This window comes from Athene noctua, chromosome 7, assembly GCF_965140245.1.
Source record: "Athene noctua chromosome 7, bAthNoc1.hap1.1, whole genome shotgun sequence".
Lineage (NCBI taxonomy): Eukaryota > Metazoa > Chordata > Aves > Strigiformes > Strigidae > Athene > Athene noctua.
Window position 1 is genome coordinate 19,499,952 of NC_134043.1, and position 20,021 is coordinate 19,519,972.

General features: G+C 36.2%; 1 protein-coding gene across 3 annotated transcripts in view; it reads left to right on the plus strand.

Annotated features, from left to right (window-relative positions):
- SLC4A10 (solute carrier family 4 member 10) overlaps window positions 1-20,021 on the plus strand; it is a 121,678-nt gene that overhangs the window by 58,029 nt on the left and 43,628 nt on the right. Inside the window, exons 6-7 of one of the 3 annotated variants that reach the window (XM_074910881.1) lie at window positions 4,763-4,951; window positions 15,602-15,705. In XM_074910881.1, coding sequence (XP_074766982.1) covers window positions 4,763-4,951; window positions 15,602-15,705 — 293 coding nt within the window. The remainder of the gene's footprint in view (window positions 1-4,762; window positions 4,952-15,601; window positions 15,706-20,021) is intronic. The other 2 variants (XM_074910882.1, XM_074910883.1) reach the window with 2 other exon arrangements.

Sequence of the window (20,021 nt, forward strand, 5' to 3'; positions counted from 1 at the left end):
TCTTGTTTATAATCACTGTTGTAAATACTGTAAATGAGTCTTGGTTTGCAAATGCAACCCAAGAATCCTAGTGTTAGTTTTCCATTGCTCATAGTGCCTAACTCACTAGGGAAGTGTGTATTCGGGTTCCTATTAGAGATGGGTTAAGAGAGAGGACAGCTTTTCAACTGAACATCTTCCATAAAGCAGCACTGCTTTAGGGTTGCATATGTTTTCTTCTCCCTCGTCTTTAAGGGAAAGAAAACAACCACAAACCAAACAAACCTTGGATTTTAAATTAGGTTTTGTAGTCAGCTGTCACAGCAATCATGACGCACACAAAAGCCCATGTGTTCTATTTTTTGTCATTAATCTCTTATTTTGTCCTGCAATTGCAGTTATAAAATTTGGAAGATTAGAGGTGTAAATACCAGCAACTTTTCTGGTATATACTGAATTCAGTTTCTTCTGCTGTAAACTGTCAATGCTAACCTATATCAGGAGAATACAAGCCCAGCAATTCAAAATTTATATTTAATCTGGTACACAGCTAGGAAAACAACCACAGAAGAATGTCTGGATCTTGCTTCTTTACTCAGAACTGCAAAAGCCAGGCCCAGTTTAATCTATTTACCCGTTAGTAATTTCTTTTTGGACTTCACAGGTGTGGTGCAAGTGCAGTGTACCTCCTGTAAATTTACTCTGTGTTTCACCTGGGAGTTTTGTGTAGTATTGTACATGAGGTGATGGACACCCTGTGAACCTGCAGCAGTGGGGAATGATCTGTGGCCACACATGAGTGTCTCCTTATTGCTCATTTGCTTAGACGTGGGATGGCTCTGCATGGATCTGGCTGCATGTCTCTCTACAAAGATGCAGTGTGTAATAGATGTCTCCAGAGTGAGTGGAAGCAGCCAACCTGCTTTTGCATTCTTGCTGACCCTAGACATGGGACAGATGCAGTTTGCTGTGCTGGGCAACACATGAGCTGCGCTGCATTTGAACTGATTTGAAGTGTCTGTACCCCTGATGCTCTAGTTCACAGCCTGAGTAAATTGTTCACAGGTGATGAGAAGCTACATTTGAGTTACAACAATAGCTTGTTTAAGTGCTCACATTGCTCACATTTACTCACAAAAATAAATTGATGTAAATGGTGTAATGTAACTGAGTCTGAATAGAGAGAGAGAAAACATTCTTCAACTCTTGAAAGACCAAGTTTCTCTGAATCTTTTTAAATGACCAAGGCAGGAAGGATGTCCGTCTTTAACAGCTTGAAAAAATTATTTCATGGTTCCAGTATGAATCAAGATTCCTCACTGAAGAAACATCCTACTTCAGTGTTCGTGATGTCAGCAGAAATGATATGGTGTAAGCAATCAATAGAATGCTGGTGGATATTCCACACTTTGCATCTTGCTGAAAGCTCCATGTGGTTGTGAAGCATCCTTGAAAAATCTAATGGTAAGCTGTGTCTCTGACTAGAAGGGGTCTGTCTCTGCAGCATTTAAAAGGTCATTCAAGAGCAAAATTCGTTAAAACAAACAAACAAACAATTCCCAAACCTTTGTTGCTGAGCATAGAAACTCTGGAGAGTTTCTGTTGTTACACAGCAATGTTGCTGAGAAAGAGTGCTGTGAAGTTTCAAATCTGTATTTACTCTGTTTTGTCATATAGAGTGTGGAGAAATGGCCATGTGCTCTAGATAAAAAAGTGAAAAACAGGGCTTTGTAAAGTAGGTGCAGCTTCAGCTGGTGGGAGCGTGTAGGATCTTCTCACGGGATTAAGGAAATAGAGTCCGTTCTGAAAATGAGATGTTTAAAATGCTCCTGTTTGCCATTTACTCTTAGACTTAACCATGTTGCTCTTGTTTTCAAGCTTATCTTTGCAATCAAGAATTGTCACTGACATTGCAGAGGCTTGAGCTTTTTTAAAAGATATGTTGAAAAGCTTGGGAAGAAACTGAAATGGAATGACATGATAGGTGCTGATGGAGACAGTCGTTCTTACTACTATTCAGATCTCTTCAGGTCTTGAAAAAATGGTCAAAATACAGCAATCTGGCAATAATTTGACTGCATTTAAACTCCTACAGCTGCTACTGCACGTGGGTCTGTATTAAAGGAATGACAACTGGAGGGGAGTATCAAGGCAAGAAAACACGTCTTCAGTCTTTCCAAATCTGAATGCATCTTCCCTTTATACATGTGGCAGAGGTGCTACAATAAAGGGAAAGTTGTTGTAAAAAAAGAAAGCTAAAGGTAAGCCACTTTCTTCTCAGTTTGTCAGGAAATAAAAATTGTTAGTCACCGCACTGGCACTAACTCCATTGCTTGTGTGACTGTTAACGAGTTTAGCAGATCATCTAGGCAAGGAAGAGGCTAGGGATATGATTTTCTTTTTCCTGGCATTTTCTCTCATCAAGTGGATCATCTTAAGTATTGACATCATCCTCAGCAGTTAATATATTTTAATATTTAATATGGAAAATACTGTAATTCCAGGAATGACACCATACAAGTGGAGTTCCACTGATCTGTAAGCAAGGTGATGACCACAACCCTAAATTTGCCTGTTCTAGAGGAGTCCTTTTTTTCAGCTCTTCCTTTTGATTTCTGTCTTAGAGCAACTCAAAGAAGGTAATCTTTGTTTTTGCATCTTCTACAATATGTCTTCTGGTCAGCAGAATTAAAAAGGAGGGGGGACAGGATCATTTCAATTGTGCTTTAGCACAGATGCCCTAAGTTATATAGTAGTTAGGTTTTTTTTTTTTTTTTTTTCTCCTGAAGATCCCCTGTCATGTTACAGAAAGTACTGGCCTATTTTGGGAACTGACATGCAAATTTACGTACTAAGGCTATCTAAAAGGAAGGTAGTCTTATACTCAGGGCTGAGACAGTTCCTCAGAAGGCACTATAGGAAAATGAATATTTTTCTTGGAGCTGGAGCTTTCTTTTCTTTTTCTCATGTGTTGCAAATTCTTGGCTCCTTCTAAAAAAATGGTACTGAAGACTTTCTCTTGAACATGTGTTACCTTCTCTTTTGCCTTTCTGTCACTTATCTTGCTGCTATGCCTCTCTCTTCCATTAGAGTCTAGAGTAATATAAAGACTATTTGTCTAGACTGGGCGTGCGGAGATAACTGACCTGGTGGTGTTTGAGTTAACCCTGGCGATAAACATTCTCTTCAGAGTCAGGTGAAGCACCCCAAAGACAGTTTTTATTAGTTTAGGCACACCACCAGGCAGCATTAATCTTCGTGGTGAGCCATTTGGTCAACACTGTTGTTAATACTGTGCAGAACCTAATTGCTGGAGAGGGTCAAAGGTAACATCAAAAACCTCTGCATCAGTCTTCATTGCGAGATGCAGATACGTCTCTCATGTTTGCATCTGTTGGCAGCTGCATTTATCGGTGGACCAAGCCTTGTCTTTTTGTGTGTCGCCATAGAGATGTAGATTTGTTGGTGGCCTCTTCATAGTAAGTGAAACATACAGGTAATTTGTTGTTCAGCTCTTAAAGCAGCTCTGTACCTGATAGATTGGCTTGTTATGTGGATATTGAGAACTTCAGAAAAACTTGTGTTTTCAAAATGTATATAAAGTGCATAGTTGACTGTTAGAAATTAAACCCTGCTTTTAACCAGCATAATTATGTAATGCCTTTTAATATCTCTTTCCTTTTCTCTTGCTCTTGGCAATTATCAAAGACCGGGCAAATTAGATCTCTACTGATGATGCATGTGCTTTATTTTTTTTTTCTGCTCTGCTTGCTTTTCCACTGAGTTTACTGGTAGATATGAATCTGACTCCAGCACAGAATCATGAGCTGTCTGAATTTTCAGTACAAGGAGTTTTTTTGACTCAGCTTATTATATCACTATTATTGTGTAGTACAGTATCTTCCAATGGATATACAAGGACAGTGTGCACTTAAATCCTGTTTTACTTGCTTTGATACCGAATTTCTTTTTTCCTTTGTTTTCCTGTTAAGAATTATTATAGTTGCTAGCAGGATTTCCCCAAATAATAATTAAAAAATTCCACAAAATTCTCAACAATTCTTTCCCATTTGAAATACATAATGCACATCTTTTACAAATAGTTTTAAATATGAATATATAAAAATATTTACTGCCAGTGGACAGTTGTAGTTTCTTAGCAGGGGGATCAGTTTCACTCACACCTCCATGTAATGATTCTCTTGCAGGGCCATGTACACCTGGCAGTAGAATGAGATCCTGTTAAGTATTTTCAAATAATCCAGTAAATTTTCCTGTATTGTCTTATCTGAAATTTCTTTATATAATTCTGAAGTATTGTAATTATAGTTATAAGAAATACAGAGCTAGACTGTGATCTTCTGTGGTAAGTATAAAGGGAATAAAAAAGTTGTTGCCTCACAGCATGCCAGTCCTTTGTAGCAAATAGGGTAGGTGCTATTTGGGGAAAAAAAAAAGACACTTTATACACATTGTAAGACTGAGTTTAAATGCATTATGTATGGAAGTGCTTAGGGACTGACTTAAAAGTTACATAGGTGACTTTAATTTGGGAACTGCATATCTTTTGAAGGATTGAATTTTATACATTAATAGCATCATTTAAATTTTTTTTTAGAGTGAAATACTTCTAGATAAAACTTATCATTTAACTCTTTTGCATTAAAGGAGCTGATATCTTTCATCTGTAATCCTGTAGGATACTAATTCTTATTATTGCAATTAAGAAAATAAAATATTTCCTCTTTCCCCTCTTTTATTATGTTTATGTATATATTTTCAGATATGATTCTGGACCAGCAGGTGGGTTCTGGGCAGCTCAGTGAGGATGTTCGCCACAGAGTGCATGAGGCATTACTGAAACAGCATCACCATCAGAACCAGAAGAAGCTGAGCAACAGGATCCCAATTGTGAGATCCTTTGCTGATATTGGAAAGAAGCAGTCCGAGCCCCATTCCATGGATAAAAATGGTAATGCATTGCTTTATTTTGCATTTTGAGCTTTCAGTAACACCTGCCTGTTCAGTATTGCATATGCTTTGTACCCACAGCTTTAACTCAGTGTGATTTTGCTCTGAAAAGCTACTGTGTAAAAGTGGTGCCTTTTACATGAGTGGTTCCTCTTGTTCATTCAGTAACACACCTGTTTAAATTTGAAATTCAAGTATTCTGCACAATTCAGGGCTGTGCAGAGATATTCAGGAGAACTAGCTCAGGTGTTGGAAGCAGGCTAGCTGTGTTAGTGTGCCATTCTGTCCTGGGTCATTGGCATGGCACATTATCCCCAGGGTGGCACAGCTCAAGTACACTTGTCGTGCTTCAGGCGCTCTGTGCAATCCTTCAGCCTGAGCTTAAGTGCCTTTGCACGGTGTTGCTCTGAAGCGTGGATACACTCCGTTAGTGCCAGAAATGTGATATGACTCTTTTTGACTTCTGTTGACTGTCCAGGGCCTATTTAGTTAAAATGTAATGGATTGTTGGAATAGTTTCTAAGTCTATGACAGTGTATGCGTTAACTGGCGTTCAACTAGTGCTTCAGATAGTTGAGTTTGAGAGTCTGGAAAATGAGAAAAATATTTTCAAGATGACGCTGTTGGAGAGATGCTGCAAGAATTGTACCTTGTTTATTCAGAAGTCACTTTTTGGAAAATCATGTTAATGAGAATGAGTGAGCACATTTGCAGAGTGGTTCTACTGTAAAATATTGGCTTAACTTTTTTCTTTCTTGCTTTTACAGAAGTCTTTATAAACTGTACTGTTGTTATAGGTTAATCATAATGAAAGATAAATTATTGCCCCTTCCTTATTTACGTAAGCACAGGTGTGTGTTATGAAACTTACAGCCAAATTTTGTAAATATTTACAGTTAGTTCACTAGAATTATACACTGCAGAATTACTGAGCCTCTGTATCCAGTATCATCACAATACCCACAACACCATTGGACTGTAGTGATTTTTATTCCTGAAATCACCTTAGCTTTAGTAAAACCTCTGTCCTTTCTGCTGTCTCTCTCATTCAGGGCCCTACTGAGTTTCCCTGTCACTCTGAGACTCTGGAAAGTGAGGAAAGAGCTGTAGCATAGGAAAGTTGTGGAAGGCAGCTTTGTTCTGTGAGGCATAGGGCAGGAGGGGAAAGAGTAGTAGTGCAGCTGATCTGGAAAGATGGGGCTGTTGGTATAAAGATTATTTCTGGTTTCAAGGAAGGACCTTTTGTTTCAAACATCAACACATGAAGTTTTAATAGGTACTTCTAAATCTAGCTGCTTCCCTAGGGAAGGTTCTCAGACCTAAAAGGCAACATATAATTTCATCTGAAGAGGATATTAAATAGAAACATATTAGTTATGCCCAAATATTGTGTTAAGAGTAAGGAAAAATTAAGATTTATAAAGATGTGTGTGATTATGCATATGAATGTACAAGAGTAAAAGTAAGTAGGATGCCTTTTAAGGCAACTTTCCTGTTGATTTGTGCAACTCTTGCTGATGACTTTAAACAGATATTCAGGAAACACTTAAGAAAGTTAATACAATAATCTTCCTATTCCTCAGTTTCCACAGGATGTAAGATGGTAGCTTGCATTCCATAAGCTTTTTGCACTAGGTATTATATGACAAATAAGCAGTAGGTTTCTTTACCCCTCAGGGCAAGCTGTGAAAGTATCATAAGCTCAATTTCAGTAACTTTCTGTCTGTTAGGGGAACTGATTCAGTAATTCACTCCAGAAACCTCTCACTTTTGTCTGAGTATCTTCTGGGAACCTTCATATCCCTATCTAGTTCCCCCCAAAATAGATTCTGATCAGGACAGCATCTAAACCCATATTAAACACTAATTTTATATACTCAGTGCTTAAGTGGTTCTGTAAGTAGGGAAACACATTCTGACAGGTTTTCGTTTATCTGTGCTTATTTTGCAAGATGAGAAACTACTGAATTCCAGTTCACATGCTTATGTAGAGATGCTTCAGAGCACTAAGCCCTGGGAAAAAAATCACTTAGTCACTTTCACTATGTTAAGTTAAATTAAGTTAAATGCACCATAAACAATACAAATCTAAATAATTTTAGGAACATTTATATGAAGGTAAGTCAGCCTTTTATCTAAATTACAGTGAAGAGTTCCAAACCCAGCCTTTTTGTACATGGGTGTCTTTTTTTCATCCGTTTGAAGCATTTTTCTTCTACTTGCATCTTTTAAGTGCTAATGAACATTTGGCAGTCTCCTGCATTGACCTCTTCAAAACAGTTGATGGCCCTGTGATAAAACAAAGAGGGGTACCATCTATTACCCTGTTACATTAAAAAGTCTGAATCTTACTTTATTGCCTGAATTGTACTAAAATTAGTAGTAGCTTTAGAAGAGGAAAATTCAGTCTAAGTATTTGGTTTTAAAAGGAATCAGAATTTTTCCCTTTTCAGGACAACAGCATCTGATGGGCTTGGGTGGCAGCTATTGCCCCAGTACTCCAGGATTAAAGGAGTGGGGAAAGAAATTATTCTGGAGAGCTGCCTGATTTCAGCCACACTGACTGCTACCTCTTCTGGTGTACCCTTAGTTATTTCTTTACCCTGGGTAACTTGCAATATTACAGGGTGAATATGTTATTCAGGATCCTACATTGAAATGCTCAGCTTTCAGGAACTGTGCTGTCCTTAGAAGCTTTACCAGGGATAGCAGTGTGGTTTCTGATTGTTTTTTTTCCACTGTTGTCGCATGATCCAAATGCTAGACTTCAGCTACAGTGTTATGCTCGCTGTAGCTATATATTTCTTATTAGATTGCATAGTGCATCTGTACAAGCTGCTCATAATAATACAAAAACGAGTTGTCGAAATGTAACTTTGGATCAGGTGAAAGCAAAAGAAAAATCAGATCAATATGCGTAAAAGAAAGCAAAATTAAGGCATATAAACACCTTATATTATTGTCAAGCATGTGCTGTGAGACATCTTTGTTTCCTGAGGACAAACAGGTAAAATGCAATCAAGGTATTGTGTTAGTCTGCTTATTCCCATTTGTGCACATACATTGTGTAGAATATGTATGAATGTAAAATGTTCCATATATTGCCAACAGTAGCAGTATTGTTCTCTCTTTTTAATAAAAAAATGCATTAAAATAGTAAAATATTTTATTTTTGCTTTTACTTTCTGGATGAGAAGCTTAATTCCTAGAAGACTTCAGGGAGAAAACCAGATCATCTCAGGCACTACAGAATTTACAGATCAGGTCATGCCTATTAGAGATCAGTTTTCAGAAACAGTGAGTGCCAGGAGCCTTAGAAGGGCAACTTATTTGTTAAAATAAGGCAGGAGAACTTCGACCCTTTTTTCTGCACAAAAAGAAATTCTCAGTTTGGTGTAGATGGTTTAACTGATAACAGTTCCTAGCAGTCTGTAGTTTGTAAAATGGGTGTTTCAGAGCCAGAAATCCTTGCCATCTGGGTTATGTAGTACAGCTGAGGATGCGGAACCCCTTCTTTGTCCAACTTCTAGACTATGCTAGCTTATCAATGTATTAACTTCCAGATATTCAGGAGCAAAGTCTGAAAATGAAGACATAAATCTAAATTCAATATATGGCTGTGCTTCTGACAGACCACTGTGATATCTTTGCTGGAAGATAGTTGTGCATATGTTCTCCCTCCATTTTTTCTTTGTTTAAGAGTCTGTCAGACCATCTAATTAATTTGCTTTGTATTTAGTAGTATTATCTTTTGTTTACAATGGCTTTTCTTCACATCCTCTGCAGGGCTAAGATGTCAGGGTGCTATGGATTTACCATGCATTTTTAATGCTGCCATGCTGTGTTTAACTTTCACTTTTCATTAAGCATCAAAACTGTGAGAATTAAAAGCCTGCTTTTGATGTTCCAATAAAAACCGACAGTCAAATTTGGCATAAGAGCAGGAAAAATGATTTTTTTTTTTTTTAAAGTCTAATTTGACACCAAATACCCAAAATAGAGGGTGGCAAGTAATTTTAGCATGAATACCGTAAAAGGCAGGTAAAAATATGAATCTTTGTTATTAGTAAATGATCTTTAGAAAGTTTGGTTTGTAAAGCAGTTTAACTTATTTTTATCGAGATCAGTAGGTTTTTCACTCTGACACCCAAGAGCTGTGTCTATAAATTTCTATGACATGGTCTAAAGAGGCAAAGACAATTGCAAATACGTAACACCTTTCTATTGTTAGAGGAATGCTTAAGTAATGTAATCCTCTCACATTTTATAAAGGGTTCTGCAATTCAGAATTTAAGCATGGATGGCATGGAAAAGTAGCTTATTTGACAAAAATGTAGTTAATAAAAGTAGTTTTCATCATCTAAACGTTTTAGGTTTTTTGACTGGCTATTTCACTTCTAGTCTAAACTTCAGAGTACGTGTGTGTGTGTGTGTGTGTGTGTATGTAATGAGGTCTAACAGACTTTTTACTGATTAAAGTCGAAGAGGAGGGAACTAGGGGAGAAGAGCATGGCAGTATAAGTGACTTGTAAATTGTATTTCTGTGCACCTTGCTGAAGTGTTCTTTATCCACAATAACATGATGTTGTGCCTGTTTTCTGTTCCATACGTATGCCACCTCCCTTGAAGTCAGATCATTACATTATTAGTGTAAAAATTGCATTATGCCACATATCATGCCTGATTTTGAGAAATTCTGAAATTCCAAGGAGAGTTTTATTGATACACCAAAGAGCTTGAAGAAAGCAATGGCATATTAAATTGGGGATCTGCAGAGTTAACAGTGTGAGTTGCTAGAACAGTTCATTTTGACATGTTCTTTTTCAAGTCTTTTTCCATTTTTTTCAGTTAACATGATGGGCTGGTTTGGATTTCTTCATTGTTTTATGGCAGTATGAGCACATGCAGAGGTGTTTGAGACCATGCTTGGGTGTCTAATTTAGGACAGTATGCTTTAGTATCCCAGTAAGCCTATATTAACAGTTATGTGATGGTGTTTGTTAATTTTCTCAGTTTTCTAAACTCTCCTAAACATCGATTCAAGCATTTATGCCATAACCAGAAGTAGCTTACAGCATATGAAACTCTGATGTCAATACTACCATGTGGAGAGAGATGGACATTATTTGGAATCATATGAAAAGGGTAGAGAGGCATCCCTTAGGTATGTGACCGTGTTCCTTTGTTTTGAGAATAAGTCACGACGAGTGCCATACATATACCCAAGTTTCATGGCAATATTGGATCTGAATGACGTGGATCGCTCCAGCTTTCCTTGAAGAGAAGGCGAACTCAAAGATAGTTAATTCTAGCTTAATTTAGCTAATGCCCTATTTCTTGTTTTGTATTCTTCTCAAATGTATATATTTTAATCAACTTGTATTATCCACAGGCTTTTATACTACTAAAATATAACTTGTATTTACAAACATTTTCATCTGATATTTACTCTTTCTTTCTCCACATTTCCTTGTACCCATGATAAAATGTGTGATCTATATGTATAAAACTGTATCATTCATCTTTGTATTTCTTTATTTTGCTCTTTGTTGTGTCTGTCTCTAACAGGCTCATCTCATCTCTGTAACTTCCTCATCTCCTATCCTTTGGGTTCTGTAAACTCCTTGAAGGTTCAGAGGTAGTATAAATACCTATTCTTGCTTGGGCTTCGGATCATTTCAAATGTACACCCATGTCATCTCAGTTTCTTGACAGCATGCAACTTCTTGCTATAGTGATTAAAAAACACCTCAGGCCTTTGTCAGCAGCTGTGGCACACTTAAGAGAAGCTCGTGTGGAATGATGTTCGGGGCAGGGGTGGGGTGAGGAAATGCCATTTCTCTATAAGTTCATTTTCTTACATCAATTTGTAAAACTGCAAATCATAGCATTTTAGTTAAAACTGCATGACTTCATGTGAATTGTGCTTGAGATTCAGGCCTAGCATTAGAAAAATTGATAAAGTGACTTCTTCCTCATCTTCTTAAATTATGTATCATTAGTGAGCACCAAATCTGCTTGCAATTACACAGGTACAATGGGAGTGACATGGTTCTCTACTGATTTAAAATGTTATGCATCAAGAGGCCTAAAGGTACAGAGACTAGTCAGCATGTAAAGATAGTATCACTGTTATATTATAATTTTACTTTATACTTAGGAAATCTTACTGTTTTTCAATCCTTGATTTTTGATCTGGACAGTGTGTCCGTTTAGATTTGGAAAATTGGTGACTAGTTGCAGTGAAAAGCCTGAAGATTGTTATGGCTGGCTTATAAATCTGATTCTTTTTTTCTGAATGGGAAGAGATCTGTATGGTCTAGAAAAATACCAACTGCTTTTCTGATTCAGTTGCCTTTGTGACAGTTGCATCCAGTTTGCTTCCATTAGTTGTGACTTGTATCTGAATACATTGTTCTTGGGTTTTGTCACTGGCATTCTAGAGACCTCCTGTATTTTGATTAATGAACATAATACACATAGTTAAATGTCTTGAGCTTTAAATTTTAGGGAATAGGAGTATGTTGCATATGACACTAATTTACTGGGATTATTTTTTTTTTTTTTTTTTTCAATTCGTCAGGACTGATAGTCTCAAATTGCTGAGCTCTGTCTGCAAATGCAAACTTCTGTGTATCAAATATGGACCTTATTTTGATGGATTTTGATTTTTAAGTGGCTTGGCTTTGCATGATATATTTTTTGTGTGATTTCTTGCTAAGGTTTGGTGTTTGGTTTGGTTGTGGGTTTTTTTTGTTTGTTTGTGGTTTTTTTTTTTTTTTTTTTTTTTTTTTTGTTTTGCACATAGTGCTTTGAACGCTGCCATATTATAAAGGTAAAATTTAGAGGAAACTTGGATTTAGTATTCCAGAGACGGTTTGATGCAGTGGTGAAAACATTTTGGTGGAAATCAAAGAGGAAATTGATTGTTTTAGTCTAGGTATTATGTGACAGCTCCCCTCTTCATTCACATAGCTCTCTAAATTGATTTGGTCTATCATGGTGCCCATAACTGTGTCTTTTTTTCAGAGAAAACAGTTGCTGAAATTAAAAGCTGCTTTAGGATTAAGCACATATATAGTTGCCAACATGCTTTAGCGAACTGAGGATTTTTAATGACATCGGAAAACCAGTGTAGCATGGTGATGCCAGTGTTCACTAGGCTGACGTTAGATTCTTTTGGTCCTACCCCATTGGGAACTATTCATGTGCTTAACAATATTCACCCCAAAGATCTCTCCTTTAAGTCAACATGAAATTATACACTAAATTGAATTAATTTAAAATTTTTATGACATCATAGCTCAGGAGTAGAAGTTACCAAATACAAAAATAAGTGTGTAGCATTGCAGTCCTGCTTCTAGGGAGAGGGCCACCATAGCGCTGCATATACCTACTATCTAGTGAAAAATATACAGGCGTTTGACAAAGTAAATATGTATAGGAGCAAAAATCTCTCAAAAACCCCAGTACTTCTGGGCTCACTTTTCTGTTGAAGGGCCACACAGACACGAAGTTCCAGATTTGCATTTTACTGACTGTATTGTTGCGTAAGTAACATGCATTCCTACAGCGTGTTTAAGATGATTTTTTAAAAAATTTCCTCACAACTATAATTTGAAAAGTGAAATTACCTGTCTTCACTACCTTGTATCTTTGTGATTCAATACAGTAAAAAAACCCAAACTTCTTGTTCCAAGATCCAGAAAGCTGTCTTAAGTTGCATAGCTATTTAAACATCTCTTACTGCCTCAAGGTAAAACTTGTGTTCTTTCAGATTATTCTAGCATATGGGTAAATCAAAGTTTGAGGTCTTCTGTTGGCACAGAAAAAGAACATATGCTATTCTTATAAACTTCACATACTTACTGGTTGTGGCTTTTATTTCCTACTATGTATATTTTTACATATTTTTCTCCTAAAAGAAAAGTGGACACAATGTTTAAAAGTTAGCCTTTGGACTGTTACGCTAATTGCTTAGAGACTTTTGACACCTCCAATTACGATATTAAAACTTCAGTATTTATAACAGGTGGTCCATGCTCTGACTCTGTTGTTGGTCAATATTTTTATCTCGCTGGCAGATATCCCTGCTCTCATTTTCTTGAATTTTTGGGTCCAGAAAAAAGGAAGTATAAATGTAAATCCCTAATTAGCAACAGAAGGATAATGAACTACTATTTCTGTTGCTTTTCTCTAACATCTTTATAACATAGTATGTATATTAGTATGAGTGATAATTGCAAGTATTTCCCTTTAGATAGATCATAGAATATAGAGATCTGTCTAAAAGGAAGAAATTAAGAGTTATGAAGGTCAAATATTCCTAGTTTTAAAATTTTCTGGGAGTAAGTTAGGGCAGAAATTTTCCCTTAGTATTTTATGGCTTCTCTGTTAGGATTAATGGAATGTTTTTCTGTTATATCTCCAAAATAATACAGAAATCAAATTTATGTATTATTTTTAATAGTTATAATAGTACAGGTTGCTTCCTGTAAAAATAATTATAAGACTGCTAAATAAACAGTACTTCAAAAGATTACAGTGCGAAGTAGTGTATGGAGATACATAGTGTAAAGGTGATAGTGTAACAGTGATGGAACTCAGTGTTTTTTCTTTAAGTTCTAATTAAAATAGACAAATTGAATGTCATCTATAAGCATCTTGCATATTTAATAATTTCTGGCTTCTGATTTGCAAAAGTTTTCTCGTGACATTTAGAAATTAATAGTCTTTTTTAATGTGAATTTCTTTAAGTTCCATTAATATGATGCTTTCTGAAATCAATCCTTTATGCTTGTCATATGGAAATTCTAATCCTGACTTATTTTTATCTACTTTGTTATGTTATCGTGCTTGTCATGTCTGTTTTGTGCCATTCTCTGTTTATTTCACTGTAGTGATGAATAAAAGCTGTAATTTCTATTGTTTTGATTTGGTTTTGCCTTGAATCAGAGAGAAAATGGGAATATTTATATCTTTAGGGTTGATACATTTAATGATAAGAATTCTAGCAATACATTTTAAAACATTGTTTTCCTGTACTTCCTAATGAAAGTGAAATTTCTCTGGCTGTGCTACCAGCATGCTGCACAAGAGTCTAAAACCTGGTTTGTGTCATGGGAGATTTGCCTAGTGGAAAATGAGATGTTGGTTTTCATGAAAACCAAAATTTTTCTTGAACAAGTGTTTCAGCTGGAAATTCATGACCAGACTTTGACAGGGATACTGTAGTGCTTAGCTGTGACAGAAGCTGGATACTTCAGTATTTTGGCAATGGTTGAGATACTCTTGCAAGTCTCCTGCCCTGTTCAGACTGGATCCTGCAAAGCGCTCTGTTTCCTGGCTGTGGCTGAGGACATGCTTGGACTGCAAGTGTGTGTAACAGCAGTGTGAGGGGACACACACTGGGCTTTTGAATTGCCCAGATAATGTGCCTAGCTTAGGACTTTCTGACTGTCTTCGTCTTCAAGTATTGTGAACATATGGTCTTTGTTACTGTGCAAGTTTAGGTTGATTTTCACCAGAACCAATGTTTTCACATCACCATTTCTCAGTCATATGAGAGACTTTATTTGCTATGGAAACAAATATATGCTGGGCACGAGATGCTGACTCTGGGCCAGTTGGACTCTGTAGTTATTCCTGGGTATGTGTTAGGGCAGTAAGAGATAGTTGGCTCATATATTTGGTACTTTTTCCTGTACTTTGTTGCAGTGTTCAGAGCTGCCATGCCAGGGAGAGAGGGAGGGATGAAGAGTGAAGGCAAAGCAGGGAATGGCCCATCACCCTGTGGGGCTTGTGTGCTGCCATACTGCCAGCCCCTCACCTTCAGTGTGCCTGTGGTGGTCTCTGGCTGTGCGCAGGGGCGATGTTGGCATTAAGTAAAAATATGCTTATGTTACTTAATCCTGTTTTTCTTTTTGAGCTTTCATTAGCAAAATCTTATTTGTCACAAGGCTTACTGGCTTACGAGACTGAGGTGTGTTTAAACACTTCTTATCTTGAGATATTTTAAAAGTTCTATAAAATCCTTTACTAAATCCTCATCCTCACTGGAATTTTTTGAAAATGTGTTTGCTGAAACGTTTTTTTTTTTTTTTACACGTGTCAATAATGACATTGTTCGATACGAGTTTTTAAATCATTTTAATTTCCAAAACATCTATTTTGATAGCAGCCCACTTTTTTATGCTGGACTTTGTAGTTGTTATAATCAGGACATTCTTATACACAGGAGTAAATTTATGAAAATTAGTAATCCTGGTTTAGTCATTGAAGAGTATTCTTGTAGATGGATATTGCTCAAAATTGGCGTCTCCTCAAATTACTTACAAAAGCTATGTGAATGCAGGAATTTCCTCAAATGTGATATCTTACAAATCATAAGCTTTAATTGGCATAGAAAGTTTGTCTTCCAGTATTCAAGAGTATCTTTTGCATTTTCTAAATTATGTTCTCCCATTCCTAACTGCATGTGATAGATGTTCTGTCTTTTGAAAATGTGCTATTCTAAATAAGTCTTTAATTAAAATGCCATGTTTAGATGCTTCCTATACGTATAACGTGAAATGTATGTAGTTCTTTAACAACTATTTGGTTAGATGTTACTTTATTTATAGAAGTATTTGTTAGTATTTTGTAATAACAGTACTTTTTTCAGCAGGTCAGATTGTTTCCCCACAGTCTGCTCCAGCCTGTATTGAAAATAAAAATGATGTGAGCAGAGAAAACAGCACGGTTGACTTTAGCAAGGTAAGTGTTCACTGATGGCGAAGCGAGCTTCCTGACTACCAAATAGATCTTTTAAATTAAATAAAATGAATCAAGAAAAGCTATGAAGTGCAAATTTTACTTCAGCACTAAAGTTTCATGTGCACTGCAACACAGTTTGTATATAACAAAAAAGAATTGTTTATTTTCTTGGTGAATGATAATGGGAAGTCACAGTTTAGGAACACAGGTATATTTATTGCATGGTAATATCATAGGTGTATATTTGTAGGGGGAATTTTGACAAATAAGCAGAAAATTAACTAAGTAGGAAAGTAATTCAGAATTCTTATAATTCAGATTTACCTCTCAGATTTTTACTTTTTGTAGAAATAATGCATGAATGCAAACTACTCTTTTTATAACCTGAACTCGTGGATTCCAGATGTCTCAAACAGAATGTGTTTCTGTAAACCTATAACTTAATTCTTCTGGCAAGCCAAGATATTTCAGTACACTTCACAAACGATGTTAACTGTTCAGTAGTGGAGATTGCAATGACAGTTCAATGTTAGATAGCAAAGAAAAGCAAACAGCTTCTCAGCTTTAATGTAAAGGAGAATCATAATTTGTTTAAGAAGCCTGTATGTACCTAAAACAAACTGTCACATTAGATACAGATGACAGACCTGACAGGGATAGATGGCTTCAGCTGACACATTAATACAACAAAGGTTGAGTAAGTGAAGAAAGGTGATTTAAACCAAAATTCTGAAGCACTTTGAGTCTGTTGAAGCTTAATGTTAGTCCAACTGAGCTAAAAGTAGAGTTATGTGATTGCTCCATCTGGTGCCAGACTTATTTCCTAGCAGCAGTATTTGAATTCTGGATTGAACATGCCAGACTAGGAACGGTATATGGCTGAAATAAAGATGGGAAACAGATCTTTTTGTCAAAGACAGTGAGAAGAAAGGAGGCTGGCTGGGGATGTGTTACGGACCACATTTCTACAGAGGTAGCAAGGAGATCTGTAAACAATGACAAGTTGCTAAAAATTTAATGCTAATACTTTAAAAAATCTTAAATCTAAGATTATAATGCTTTAAAAACTCAAGTATAATTTTGGTTTCCTGATATTTATATTAAAAGTGTTAACTAAACCTGATTGTTTTGGCAAGTCTTCTAATGTCAAGATGTAAGATTTTGTAAAGGATATCAAATATAAATAAAGCTGTCTATTCAAAATTAAGCTGTGCAGAGGTAAAGCTCATAACAACCCAAAGGGAATGACATGACTTTCAGTAGTGCTTTTCTTGCATGTTTCCCCAATTGCTTTGAATATTGTGGGATCAAAATCTCAGTCTGTTTTCTAGCTGCATGATGTTTGTATTAAACAGGAATGGAGTCTGCATCATTTGATCCTTCACTCACTATTTTCATAGTGCTGCAGCTTTGCTGATCAAAAGAGCTCTTCCTATTTAAACTGCCCTGAGAAGAGATCCACATGTCATCTTTTGGCTAGCCCCAGCAGTGTTAGATACCAAGAAGGACATCAGGAATATGAAAGGAACAACTTTTCTTTGCAGGAACGAAGTAACAGTAAAGGATTGTAATCTAAATACCATTTCTGACTGCGTTTAAATAGATGCATTTATCCTTTTGAAGATGCAAAAGTACAATTTCCCCTTGACACGTGCTATTGCAATAACTCCCAATGGTTATAATTGGAATTATATGCACAGATTGAGAAGAAAGTAGAGCAGTACACTAATTTTCTCTTGAGTATTGTGATTTCTTGCTCTAATTTTGTTCCACATATTAATTTCATTTATCTTCTACAAAAAAGCACCTTTGATTACCTCATATACTCTCTCCTTGCTAATCTCTCTCCCTTGGGCTACTTCTAATATTCCAAATTTTGGAATTGATTCAAAAAGCTGACTTAATCTGAATACAGCACTGAGACTATGCTGATTTTATTGGTATCTGTTTATGAATAATATGAGACACAGCACTAAAAGCTATCTTGAATATTACTTCAGCAGCACAGAGAGGGAGACAGAGTTTCTGATGTTTGTACTTGTATATGTGTCACTTCTCTTCCTCTGGGGACACTACGAGGACTTTGTATTCCGGGGGTGATCTGTCACAGCTCCACTTTATCCAGTGTCTGAGCAGGATGGGGATGGCAGTGTAACAACTGCATCTGATTGGTCTCTGCTTCTTATGCCAGAGGCTGAAGGAAACCCTAGTTGTCCTGAAATATGAAATGCATAAAGAGACTGCACCTGTGTCCCTTCTCGTGGCAGTGTTCCTATGCTTCACATGGAAACAGTATTTCTGAATCAAACCCCAGTCCCATACTGACAGTGTTTGGTCGTTCAAATACTATGTGAAGTAATTTACTTTTTTTTAAATACTGGTTGGCCCCTCTTATAAATGAATTTGATTAATACGTGTCTTGGCTTTCCTAAGATGTGACATTGGGTATTTTCTGTTTGTCTTCATGTCAATTTATGTTAGATTCTGGTGAAGCCTCCAACATTCCTTTCAGTCCCTGAGTTGCCTTGGAGGGGAATGACCTCCATATTAATTATTTAGCTTTATATTTAATTGGATCTTACTGGGACTATTAATGCCAGGTCATGAACGTGGCTCAAATTAGGGTGCAGATCAAGATGCGTGTGAGGTCTCTCCAGCTAAAGACCTCTTGGGATAAGAGATGTATAATGGATAATTTCAGTGAAGCATTCACAAGCTGTAGCTTCGGCTGTTGCCCCAGATTCACTCCAGGGCCATCCCTGCTCTTGTTATGAAGTGGAAACACCTGGAGTTTGGGTGTATTTGCCCAGTTTGATGCTCCTCTGTGAGTTCCTTTACTTTTAACTAGGACTTTGTTCACTACCTAAAAGATTTTGGCATTTTTAGCTGATAAATAACACAGGAAACATCTGGAAATACTTTCTGGTAGACAGGAGACTTTTTCTTTCTGATTTGAATCTTGATCATGTGATCTGTATGTTAGTGGGACCTTAGGGTGAAAACTGTAACATGTTGCACATGAGACAGTCATTAAATGTTAAATCCATTCACAAGGTGAAATCAGTACAGAATGCACATTTCTGTGTGCCTAAATATCCTTTCTCTCAACTATAAATAACCTACAACACCAAAATTAGGTTCCAAGTGAAATCTGTTTGTGTTTAGTATTTAACCCTGAAAAGTTATTTTGTGATTTGAGTGGGGAATAGAATATATGTCACTGATACTTTACCTTGAAAAAGTACTTGGTTTCCAACCTTCCAGGTTGATTTGATGCTTGTTTAACTTTGTGAGGTGTTTGTTCATTGTTCTAGATTAGTTTAGGATAGAATCAGGCATCTCTTTTGTGATCTCAGCGAAATAAGATTTCATTACGCAGGCAACTGTGTTATATCTGAATTCTGATTTAGTGCCAGAGCCATTTGCAAGAAAACAATTTTCTAAATATTACCAAAAACTATGCAAACTAGTACTGACAGATGGCTGTAAGATAGACATTAAAATGGTCCACTTTAACAGTTTATATTGGATTTGGTTGCTGTTGTTGTGTTTAGATTAATAAAAGGAAAGCAAATGACAAAATTCATGCATTTTGAAATGTAGACAATACTGGTGCATAATGAAATCAAACATACATTATATACTCTATTACTCCATGTCGATCTTTGTTACAGAGTAAACTCTAGACTGATACTGAGGAAATAAATACAAATGAACACATTGCTAGGCAAATACCTTGAGCTTACATATAGCAATTGCATGAAGAAGCTGTTTCTCTATCTTTTCCTATTGTCCCCGTGAAAGTCAACATCTCTGCCTTAAAAATCCAACATTTTTATTCTGTTTTGTTCTTTCAGTTTACTCTTGAGAGAGTCATGGTTGTAGTTAATTTTCTGTTATTTTCAGCAGAAGGGCAACTTCTGCTTAAATCTGAAAACAAAAATACATCTCAGAGAATAGAAGGAAAATTACGTGTAGTGGACCCTGTTCTTCTTCTTACTGAGATTATAATACAGCAACTATGAGCTATGAATTTGTGATTTCCAGAATTGTTAATTATGGACAAATAAGATGTCTTCCTTTCTTCTACTGTTTTAACTTAATGATTCTGTTACGAAATATTAATGCTGTTATGATTATTGATAAAAAGTATTACTAGGAAATTAATACTATATTCTTAACAAGATTTTGAATATGATTTGTAGTATTTATAAATGAATTCTGCAGTATTATAGCTATGTTTCTAGGAAAAATTAGTCAAATAATGAAAACCAGTTTTTTGGTTTTGAGGAACATTTTTATTTTTAAAAAATTAT